This window comes from Periophthalmus magnuspinnatus, chromosome 15 (assembly GCF_009829125.3).
Source record: "Periophthalmus magnuspinnatus isolate fPerMag1 chromosome 15, fPerMag1.2.pri, whole genome shotgun sequence".
NCBI lineage: Eukaryota > Metazoa > Chordata > Actinopteri > Gobiiformes > Gobiidae > Periophthalmus > Periophthalmus magnuspinnatus.
In genome coordinates, this window is record NC_047140.1 from 21,807,436 (window position 1) to 21,819,790 (window position 12,355).

Here is a 12,355-nt window from a genome sequence, read left to right on the forward strand (position 1 = left end):
CAAGTGTAAGCATTTTTGAGATGTTTTTGCGTTGTGTATTGAAGCAGAGGCTAAACTAATGAACGATAACATACACACACAACATCTAGCCATCAGGGAATATGCTCCATTTACAAGCTGGAAGTAAAGTGTCACATAAACCAAAGGGCAGAAGACAGAATAGTTTTATTGCATAGGAGATTTTTTATTACTGTAAAAAGAGTCTCGTCCTAACTTCATTATAGTTAGTTATAGTGTGGCATGGGAGAAATATACGGTACATGATGGTCACATTGGTCACATCATTTATATAGCGCTTTTACACCTTCAAGGCACTCAAAGCACTTTACATCAAGGAACTGCTAACCCATTCACACACGCATTCATACACAAATGCACGCAAACGCTAGGGGTGAAGAGAACTAAGTGTCTTGCCCAAGGACACAATAACAGCATTCATCTGTGGGAGCTGGAATCGCACCGCCAAGCTATGATTATCATGATAATAGTACAAATGAAAAATTTGTGAAATTTTTGTGGCAACCGTGGCCTAGATTTGCTCAAATTGTTTCAGAAAATTATGCGTATTAAATCTAAAAGAGCCATTATAAATGATGAGTCAACTGTTGTCAAATGACACAAAGTTGACATTAACAAAATCATCTACAATACAAAATGCGTTACAGTAGATTACTCTCACTCATTTGCTAATCGTAATAATAGAAAAATGTTCAGACAGAATTGTTATGTTCCTATTATGAAATCTGAACCCTGTGAAGTTAATGTGCCATTTTGGAGCAACTACAAAATTTAAATGTCTTTTGCAAACTAACATTGACAATAGAAACTGGTGATAATGATAGTAATAGTAATCATTGTGACAAAATAGCCCCACTGCAGCGCATTAATTCTGTACTTGTGGCAGTGTTGGAAAAGATACACAGTGTGCCTTTAACTAGGTCTAGACAAAGCCAATAGTTGGAACAAGAACTAAACAGGGAAGTCAGGACTAAACCAGAACTAAACCAGAACTAAACCACAACTAAACCAGAACTAAATCAGAACTACACTAAGACAGCATTTACACTTCACCTGGTTTGGCCCTTGTTTGATCTGGGTTTAGTACTGATGTAAACTGGGTTTGGTCCTGTTCTAATCCTGGTATAGTCCTGGTCTAGTACAGGTTCAGTTTTGGGTTTTGTGCCTGTTTCGATGGGACATGTAAACTAATAATAGTAAATAGTGAGACAAAATTCAACTACTGCACAGTACTGAGACTGTACTTGTGTCTTGTTGGCTTTGTTGAAAAAGTTACTTAGTGCACCTTTATTTAGGACTACAAGACCGATAGTTGAAACAAGAACTAAACAGGGACCAAGCCAGGAATAAATCAGAATTAAATTAAGTTCATTGAGTTCACTCTTGCACATAGACCATATTAAAGTAGGATTAACACTTTGTTTAGTCTTGATGTAGACTGGTTTTGGTCCTATTCCAGTCGTAGTATAGTCCGGGTCTCCTATCTCCTAACTTACTGTCTTTAAAAAGAACCAAAGTTGTGACTATTAAAAGAAGACAAAATTAATGTTTTGGAATAGGTCTAATACATGTTTTGTTCCAGTTTATTAGTTTTGATTATGTGTAAACTAATAATAGTAAATCGTGAGACAAAATAGCCCCACTACAGCGTACTTGTTCTCTACTTGTGGCCGTGTTGTCTTTGTTCCTCATATTGGAGACTGGAGAGTGCGTAGGAGGAGGCTGAAGTGAGAGAGGGAGAGCGAGGCCTGAGGTGCGGGTCTGAGCTCACTATGGGGCAGACCAGCACATGGACTGTCTGAACATTTCTACACACATTTACACACATTTATGCGCAAAACAAATTAATGAACACAACACGCATGTTCTCACTAAATATGCTTCACTGACTCTGCTGTCTGTACGATAGAATTGTTTGAGGAAGAGACATTTCTGTGGACTAAACAGGACCAGGTGAAATTTGACATGCCATGAACACTACAGATGTAACACTTTGCAAATGTAACACTTAAAAATATACGGTTAATCAAGACCACTATAAGGTAACCATTTTTTATGACTAAACAGCTACACATTTAATACCACATTGCAGGGTATTCCAGATAAAGCAATATCATTTCCATGGGAAAAAAAAGTTGGTACACCTACACAAGACTAGTAACTAAACAGGCACCAAACCAGAACTAAACCAGGACTAAACCCGGATTACACCAGAATCAAACAGAACTCACAATTGTCCTTTTGGTCCTTGTTTGGAATCATGCTGTACTTGACTTGGCCCTATTCTAGTCCTGGTTTAGTCCTGGTCTCATTCAGATTTAGTACCAGGTTTAACACCAGGTTTAGTCCCAGTTTCAGTGAGTGAATGCAGACAAAATATTACTAAGCCAGAGTTTAATTGTGTCTATTCTAATCTGTTAACCCTAAGGCACTGGGCTACCTTTCACTGTGGAATAGACTGTACAATCTAATGCACACAACAAACACACACACACACGCATTCTCACTGAACACATTTAACTGTGTACAATGAAACAAAGATGCCAGCAGAGTTTTCCAAGCCGCTGAACCCCTCCCTTACACCCACATTTTTCTCCTCATTTGGAAATACCTCGAAGCGAATGCACCGATAGTCTTCTGCTATAGCTGTAGACTTGTGTATTCTGACCCTAGCCAAGTGTTTTATCAGATAATGTTGTTTTCAGTCGAATGGAGAAAGATACAAGCTTCATTTGAGGTCAAATAGCAAAGAAAACTGCTCGCTTTTGACCCCGGAATGTAACTGGATAAATATTACCTACGCAACAGTGGAAAAAGTATGCAAAACCTGACCCAAGAGAAAGCATTGCTGAATCAAGATGAAAAAAAACCCCATGAATCTAAAACCCATTTCATAGGTATTTTAAATAATAATTAAACTGCATGTAGGTTGCTTTTTCCTTACTAGAGACCTCAGTATGTAAATCAGATTGCTATGGCAAATTACCATCTGGTGAGCGCATACCATTAATTAATCTTTAAAAAAATTTTCCAGCAGATTTTCTCTTCTGGGGCTCCTATAGAAAATCATCTACCTCCTGTAGTGTGTTTATAAATAGCAATGATTTGGCATACGTTTTGCTCCAGATGCACACCCACATGCTAACCCTTTATCCATGGTTGGGAATGGCCCAAAATGTGGGTTATATGGGCTTGTAATGATTTATGACTGGAACAGACCATTACTGCATTATTCTATTGATAAAATCTCAACGAAAAAAAGATTAATAGTAAAAATATGTCGCCAGTAACGTAAACAAGCACCTTTAAGTGATTGTCCACAAAATTAGCTTTATCATATTATGAAAATGAAAGGCTCCTCCCTGATTTTTTCCCATGTATTTTAACAAAATCTGTCTTGCCAATACGAATATATGGTATAAACAGCTCTTGAGGTAAAAATATGTCCACTGTATGTTGTCTGCATTACATTACAAAGTGTTTTATAAGTGTGATAATCATGGAGTGCGCGTTAGTATGCTAGTTGTTGTTATCTTTATCCTAACAGCAAACTCTGCTCTGGCCTTGGAAAGAAAAAGATCTTGTAAACTCATTGTGGAATAATTAGGGCGCCCAGAATGCATCAGGTAAGTGAGGATTGGGAATAATTTTGGACTACTGCAAACTGTTTAAAATAGTGGCTAGGTCTGGTTTTCAGTTTTATAGAACAATACAACTACTTACTAATACCTGAGACTTCAAGAACTGTACTTTTACCTCTACAAAAACAATATACTTACATCATCAATGCATTCACTTTCCTAAATTTTCACTCCCCATCTCTGCATGTGAGTAAAAGATTACTGCACAGCAATCACTTATGCATCTTCCAGACTACACTTAAAAGCACATCTTATTTAATGTACATTAAGCTGACTAGATTTGAGGTCAGATAAAACGCTTGTTCTCATTTGACCTTTTAAATGCATGAGCGAACATAACAAGCTCCCATCTATGTAGCAGCTTAGCACAGAGCAACCTCAGCGGAGCATCTTTCCTTATTCTAGATGTAGGTCTACACACATTAACCAGCCATACAAAGCGGAGGCATGTCAGCGCGTTAGATCAATAATGCATAGTTTGTTGTTAGCGATACATTTATGCTGCTGCAATGTTGCTGTGGTGAATTCTAAAAAGGCACTAAACCAAGACTATACCTATACCTTGATTAAACCAGGACTAAACTATGTCTCTGCCAGAACAAGACTAAAATAGAGCAAAAGAAGTCCAAAAGACAGATTAAACATAAACTAAATAGGAACTAAACCAGGACTACAATAAACCAAACTTGGTTCTGGTTTGAGTCTAGTTTAGTCCTGTGTAGGCCTGCTTTGGTTCATTTTTGTCCTGGTTCAAGGGGCTGTACTCAATTTTGAGTGTGTTAAGAACATGTTTCAGAATGAACTTTCCAAGATAGGTGGGGGGATAGTCACAAACAGTTCTCTAGTAATTGTCTCTTTATGGTTCTCCATAAACAATATATTTTGTTAATGTGGAGGTAATATAATTCAATATTTTATCACAAATAGCTGCTTTTATACAGAGAAGACAGCTACCAGTTGAGTCGAGATGCTGTTATGTTACCTTTGTGAACTCTGAGTTTTGAAGGTTGGCTTCGGGACACCAGCGCCCCCCTAAAGCAGTGAGCATAGCACAGTCCTCCTCCTCCTCTTCCTCATCTTCTTTGATGCCGGGTGGGGTTGGAGTTGAAAGGTTTGAGGGCACGGGGTTTTCAGATCCGCTGATACTCGCCGTTCGAAGCTGAAGTCCTCGTAAAAACAGGTGACACGCCTCAAGGTCTGCCTCCCAAATCCTCTCCAGACCAGGACAGCCATAACTGTAACAAGACAATACAATCAGTTGGTCCCAATTCAAGAATTTAATAACCACCTCTAAAATAATAATAATAATAATAATAATAATAATAATAATAATAATAATAATAATAATAATAATAATAATAATTTACTTAAAACTTTAGTTTGAGCTGATAGAAAAGACACTGAACTTTGTGCTGTTTTTTGTATCATGTGAATAGACTTGAGGTTATATCACATGAAGGTATAACATAACCTAAACAAATGTTATCACAAATGTTGTCATATTTGTTCTACATTTAAGGCCAGGTATAAAGACACACACTTAATGCTGGTTGGTAGCTCTGTTTTAATTGGTCACAAGCAGAGTCGTACCAGGAACAACATTCAGGGGAGAGATTAAAGTGATTAAAAGCAGGTATACAACTTACAACATGCTGTAATAATGATAAGAGCGAAGGCCATAAACCAATAAGATAAGAGTAATTAGTTTTCTTTTCCAGACAAAAACTAAGAAATACATAAAAGCAACTTAAAAAATATTTTAATTATTTTTCAAATGATCAAATTATAATCACAAAATTATTTAGAAGCATGTTTGTCTCATTATTTTACTTGGCACTGGTTTTGTGGCAATAACGAAATATATTAAAGAAAGAAATTATAATGATTAAAATATATTAATTAGATTTTTAACTTGATTAAGTTTTTCTCACAGTTGGAACGAACCCAAATCTTGTTCCAGGACTAATTTAGGATTCTGTGTGAAATGAGCCAGTGATATCAAATCCTGCCACACAAGGTCTGCTAGGTCTGTTAATTAGTACTAGTTGTTCTGGTCAATATGTTTGATGCCAGACACTGGTTTTGGCTGACTATTTGTATGTCTTAGTTTGTGTTTTACGACAATAAACACATCTAAAAACCAAAAAAAGAAAATATTCTTAACAATTTCTGATTTTTGCCCAAATCCGTAGAGCATTTACCCACAAGCTAGAAGATGCCTGGTTCAAGTCCATTATTACATATTCTGAAAAACAGACTTTTTATTCCATTATTAGTCATATCCATTTTGGCACGAATCCAGGCAGAAAATGGGCGTAAAGGCGAACCGTACCCCGCAGCCAATTCGACTGTGTTTCCATGGTAACGACAAAACAGGGAAAACACGGGGCAAAGGTCAAGAGCTGTCTGATACTAGACTACAGACTAGACAGTACACTAGACACAAAATGTGCTCCTCTTCCCACTAACAAAGCAATAACATGTGTTTAATAAAGCGACATTATCAAGCATCTGAACAGCTGTTAAGTCTCACCCTTTCACCAAATAACTTGCAAAAACAATCTGAAAGTAAACCTGGACTAGACAAGGACTAAACCAGGACTAGACCAGGACCAAACCAGAACCCACCTATGGTCTATTCTGTGGCTCAGTAACGACAGTTGAATTGAAGGCATATAACTGACTAGCTAGACTAACTAACTAACTAGAAATCCCCATTTCGAAGACAAACAGAGGTGTATATTTACTATGAAAAAGGTAATATAAAGAAATAGGTCTGGGTTGCAATATTATAGATGTTATTGTTGTTCCAGAAGTAAGGGCACCTTGAATATCATCTTAAATGAATGGATGATGTCGCAGTGACATAAAAGATGCATACTCCATTATATATATAGTAATGCGAGCCGATTTCTGTAATGAAAGTTGTTTTATCGATGTTACAGAAGACACAGAAATCCTAATGTGTGTTTGAATGGGGTCGGCGATAAGTTCAAACTGAGGACAGGAAGATAGTTCTCTTTATGTCTTCTTTGAGTTATAGTAAAACAGAATTGTCTAGTGTCTTCGTGCAACCTTGGACCATAAGGGAACTCAAACTGAAATTTCAAATAATAAGCATTGACAGTTGTATAGCTAGTCAATGCAATGACGCTAAGTACGTATGTTTGGTAGACTGTTTTTGATTTAGACACACTGGGGTAGGAGTGGTACAGAGAGAGATGGAAATACCAAATATGAAGGATGAAGTGAAGTGAATGAAACAAAACACAACTCCATCATTTCAAATAAAAAAGCGATCTCAAAATTAAAATTAAGACTTAAGTTGTCTTTCAAACAAGGGTATAAAGATATATTTCTGCAGTATTTCACATTTGTCTGACACTTAACCCTCAACGGAGACATGTACAGGCACATTTTAGCTCATTTCTATTTGGTTGATTTGATATCATTACCAGGGTTTTAGGGGCCCAGAATTGAATCCTCTTCCCATCAATTTAAGTTAGAGAGAGGCCCATGTGAGTCTCCCAAATTTCTGTCAACAGGCCTGTATTGAGGTAGACTCTTTTTATGAATATGGCCCTCCCCTACTTGATGTATATTTTTGATTAAGGTACACTATAACATGGCAAAACACTCAAAATGTTACTGTCCAATTGGATCTAAAAATGTTCCACATATTGAAGACTAAATACGTATTAAACAGCCGAAAACATGCCATTGGCTTTAAATATGGTTAATTAAAAATGGACACACACACTGCATAGACAGTATAGAAGTGAATAGGAAAATACAACTCATTTAAGTAGACCCTTAATCCCACAAACTCACATTCAACCCAATGACCTTTACAATATTCATGTTTTTCTCCTCTACCTCCAGCAGTGACCTTTAAAGCACAAATTATTTTCTACTCCTGAGCCATCCAGGAACATTTTACCAGCCACGTTGAATGATTCTTCTATCTCCTGTATTTATTACATCTTTTTAAAGCTACAGAATGCACTTCTAGTTTCCCTGCTACTAGTGTGGATGGTAATGACAAAAATATCTGATGATTGTTTTTTCGAATTAAAGACAAAAGTGCAGACATGTCACTTTACTTCACACCCTTTAAATTTATATTTTTAATCAGTTCTTTCTGCAGTCTAACTTTTTTGGGTCCACTCAAATGGGGAGTATGGGTGCACTTCTGGCTCCAATTCACTTTCTATTGAAAAACTATCACCCCTCTTTGTCACAGTAACTGCTGCTGTCAGGCTAGTCATTTTGGTCTTAAAATGTCTGTTTTAACTCGATCTACAGATTGGTATTTTTATTTCACTATTGTGTCAGTAAATCAAGATATGAACATTAATAACAGAAAAATCAGGTTCCTTCTTTCCCTAAGGGCACTCCTAGTAGCGTTAGCAACAGGTTTGGTTGAAAGTGTTGCTAAGTGCCTGCTCCGTGCTAAACCAGCATTATGGGTGGGAAGGACGTTACCTTTAACAGCTTCACTTCGGACTGGCTCTTTGGTTGCTATGATACTTGCGGTTAGAATACCAAATATGGAACATGGCTCCAAATTCGGCCCTATAACCGCTAGCCTCGATGAGCTTCATTTGACTGGAGCTGAACGCTATTTGTGATGTAACACTCACTTAGTCCACTTTATGCAGTCTATGGTCTGCTGCCTGCTTGTCTCCAGTTATTGCTTTGCCCTGTTTGTTACACAATATGGCATTAAACTTATATATGGTATTTGTTCAGCCAGCATCTTCATTACTTATACAATACCTTGATAAACATGCATTCTTAATGTCAGCGGGCCTGTGTCTTAGTTAAGTTATACTGCCTACTTGTGTCGATGGAGATAGGTAGAAGTTTATTGTCATATCGTGGAACATTCCAGGCAACGCGTTGACAAGTTTTATATTGCATTTTATTTGTTCATAAAATATTAGAATTTATCTTTAAAACATCGTTCTACCAGGAAGGCAATTTCTGTGGTTACAATGAAATAAAGCTTTTATAATAAGCACTTTTACATCAGAGAGATCAAAATCTTCGTGTTTCCCAGTGGAGTCTTTCTGTCACAAACGCTAATTCACACATGTAATGAGAAAACACAATCTTTATACTCAAAGCGCAAATATATTTGTCACTATGTATTGCACGTTGTCACCTATGAGTGCATCCCAGCTGCATACTTTGAAATAGCTCACAAAAACATAAACAAAACCAAGCCATATTGTTTAATCTGAATGCTGTCTTTTCCATTGCCAATGATGAAGCCTGGTGAAAATTGAAAGCACTTGTTCTCACCCCATCTCCTGTGTCAAAAGGCTATACCCTGCCAAAGCGCGCTCCTCCGCTGCTTGCTAACCTCCATTTGGCACACAGACAATGCCCGAAATTGCCATGCCCAGCCCCCCTGCCCTCGCCAATTTGGTGCTCAACTCTGCTGCTTTTCAATTTTTTCATTTTTTTCCCCTAGAATTGTGCATCCCAGTGAGCCCTAGCTTTTGTTATATTTTTTCCTTTTGGAGTTAGAACATAAATCATTCACTGTAGGGATTCAGCGGTTTACAATTTTTGTCAAAGGCAGACTCATCTATCACAAAGACTTGCCATCACAACGGAAATAATTCATTACAAACAAGTAACCAGTGGAGTTGGGTGTCTATGGTACTGCAGGGAATCGTACTACAAGTCTGGAACAGAGATCCAAGTGAGCGACTGGTCCCAGGAGTTAATTGGTAGCAGTGGTCTCATCATAACAGAAGCAGGGAGTGGGTGGGCTGCTCTTTTCAAAGACCGTAAGCACCATAGGGAATTCAATACAATGTGATTTGAATGCTTGTACATTATTGAGTAAGAATCTAAGAAATAAAAAAAAGAAAGAAAGAAGGGGAAAAATAAAGAGAAAAATGCTAAGAAAAGAGCGCCAACAAAGAAACATGACAAAAGTTATGGTATTACCACAACCAAAAAAGCTGGCATCAAAACTGGCACCAAAAGCAATTTTCTTTTAATAAGAACTTTTGATGCCATGTACTGGGAGAGCACTGAGGTACAGCAAACCATCTGCCATCAATAAGCATCCATTTGCATAGCAGAAATACGAGGTTGAAAAGGTAGGCATCTGTTTTTCAAAGTAAGTAATTTTCCATCTGATGGTAATAGCCCCAGCAACTAGAGTTTATACTGCACTGAGCTAAATAAGTTCTGCCCTGTTCAAAAACAGTGTCCAGATAACTACCTTCGAAGGTTTTTCTATCTTAGTCCTCCACTCCTGGACAAATGAGACTATAGAGAGACGAGAAAAGATGCATATTAAAGGAGTTATAATGATGTTTGTTGTGTTGTTGTTGTGTTTGGGTTCAGAAAACACTCCATTTTCCATCTTGTGATGTCATGTGGAAATACAGGAAGTGTTCCATTATGTTTTAAAACGTATACCTTCACTAGAATCATTTGGATCGTTTCAGACCTGGAAAGAATAACTGTTGACTTGCAAACATCTGTTAACTTTCAAACAACCTCTTCATGACATCACAAGCTAGAACAGAGCATTTTGAGCTTTGGAGATGTAGACGGACGCAGGATAACGCAGAATTAGTCAAAACGTAACTCCAGGTATTTTTTTGAGGAGGTAACAACGTTGCTTAAAGCTCAATTTTGCGTAATTTAGGACCTTTAAATAAGTGTTATAATAAGTGACAAATTAATTTATCCTAATAATGTTTCAGACAAATTTTCCAGCATTTATGGGCCTTGCTTGAGTAAACTCTGGACAGTGAGTCAGTTGTAAGTCAATGGATCACCTGCTCCTTTCACAGTTCAGTAATAAGAGCCACAGTCCATCAGGCACACTCCTCCTCTGCCCCCCGCCTCCTCCTCTCACTGGGAACCATGACTGACAGCACTGTTCTTTCTGCTCAAGCCGACCATCCACATGTGCACAAATGATTATTATGACCGCCAAAGGATGAAGAGAGCTACTCCACTCTAGCACGGCACCACTAGACCTCCCAGAAGTGAATGCAAGTGTTCGAACTTTACACACAGTCAGCCTATTCGTGCGACTCCAGGTCCTCTAGGTGCTACTCTTAGAATCTGTTCAAATCTGACACATATCTGGTGTAATGAGAAAATTGTGGACCATTAGAAGTACTAAAGAGGACTCAGAGGTGAAGACACAGGGTCAACTGTAGATTGGGGATAATAAATGCTATACTGAAATGCATAACATAGCAATAGTGTTTATAAGTGACACTACTTGTTGACAAGGCATACAAGTCAGTGACCAAAATTTGTATCATTCAAAATGTACTGACCATTTTATTTTTAGGGTTTCACTTAACTGCTTGAATAATGTATGTCTTATGCAAGCACGCAAACCACAAACTGAAGCTGGATCTGCAGATAAATAATAGGTCTTTCATCCATCGTAAACCCAGAAGTAAGTGCTGTAAGCAGGGCTATACGTTTGACTGCCATTGGCGGCCCACCAAAATTTCACTTCGCTGTATAAAAAAGCAGTTTAAAAGCCACGCACACATAAATGCACGTGGGTTTTAACAATGTGCGAAATGGTTTATGAGAGCTATAGGGACGAGTTATTATTAGATTTAAATACATACTTCCTATTTTCAGAGTTTGAAAATCGGGTAGTGCCGTTTTACTATGTTTTGGTGTGTTAAACATTTTACAATTGCCATCCATTGCCACAAGGACATACTGTACATTGCAAATTTCAAATAAACTACACTTTTTGAGAGACCAGAAATAAGAAAACTACCTTATGCTTTATTTATTGCATATCAAAGCCATAAACAGGAATCACATATTTGGACAGAAAGGGAGAGGAAATGGGCTTGTTTCACCTGCATCTCATATGACACCCGCTGGGAGAGAAGGTGCTAATGACATGGTACAATGCAACACGGCGCCTGCATCCGAGGTGTGACTGAGGAGATTAACTGGACTGTCTGTGGAGTGGGTGGATCTCTGTCTGCACGGAGACATTTCACAGTGAATATAAGACACCACAAATCTCCTTTACATGCTACATTTAAACATTTGCATCTTCTTGTTTACAATGGAAACCAATACAATCTTAAATAAGACAATAACCTAATAAATAGTTGAATCAAGCAGTAGTTATCTTGATTTTAGCACAATCTGAATGTCTCAAAATAAGATTTGCCAATGGAAAAAGCATAAAATGTTTTGTACTTAAAGCTACCATCCGCAAGTTAGATTCTCCCTCCCTTCACCTAGTCTTTGTTTGGGCTCACCTGTGCTCTCTGATCTTCTTCTGTCAAGCCAAAACTGCCACACTATCAGACAGCAGGAACATAGATAGAATCTAGTGGTGAAATGTGAGCGTCGGTCAGCTAGTCTACTTAGAGATGGTGACTTTAACATAAGAAAATTATAAGCATTTTCTCACTTTAAATGAGATTAAAAATAATTGAAGACAAAATGTACTAAAAAGAAGATAACAATCACTTGATTCAAACACTTATTAACATATTATCTTCTTTAAAATTGTAATGTTTTACATGTATAGTATTGTCAAAATGCAAAATTGTGATTCTTCAAAATATAATTGTAAGAACTTAAAAAATAATTCAGTAAAGTTTATACCATGTTAACTTTACTTTATCATTCAGATGAAGCTATTTTGGTTGTTGGTTTTATAAAGC

The 12,355-nt window shown here is 37.4% G+C and overlaps 1 protein-coding gene across 1 annotated transcript in view; it reads right to left on the reverse strand.

Annotated features, from left to right (window-relative positions):
• Window positions 1-12,355, reverse strand: part of disc1 (DISC1 scaffold protein) — a 73,308-nt gene that overhangs the window by 17,499 nt on the left and 43,454 nt on the right. The window contains exon 11 of the mRNA XM_055227291.1: window positions 4,642-4,894. Coding sequence (XP_055083266.1) covers window positions 4,642-4,894 — 253 coding nt within the window. The remainder of the gene's footprint in view (window positions 1-4,641; window positions 4,895-12,355) is intronic.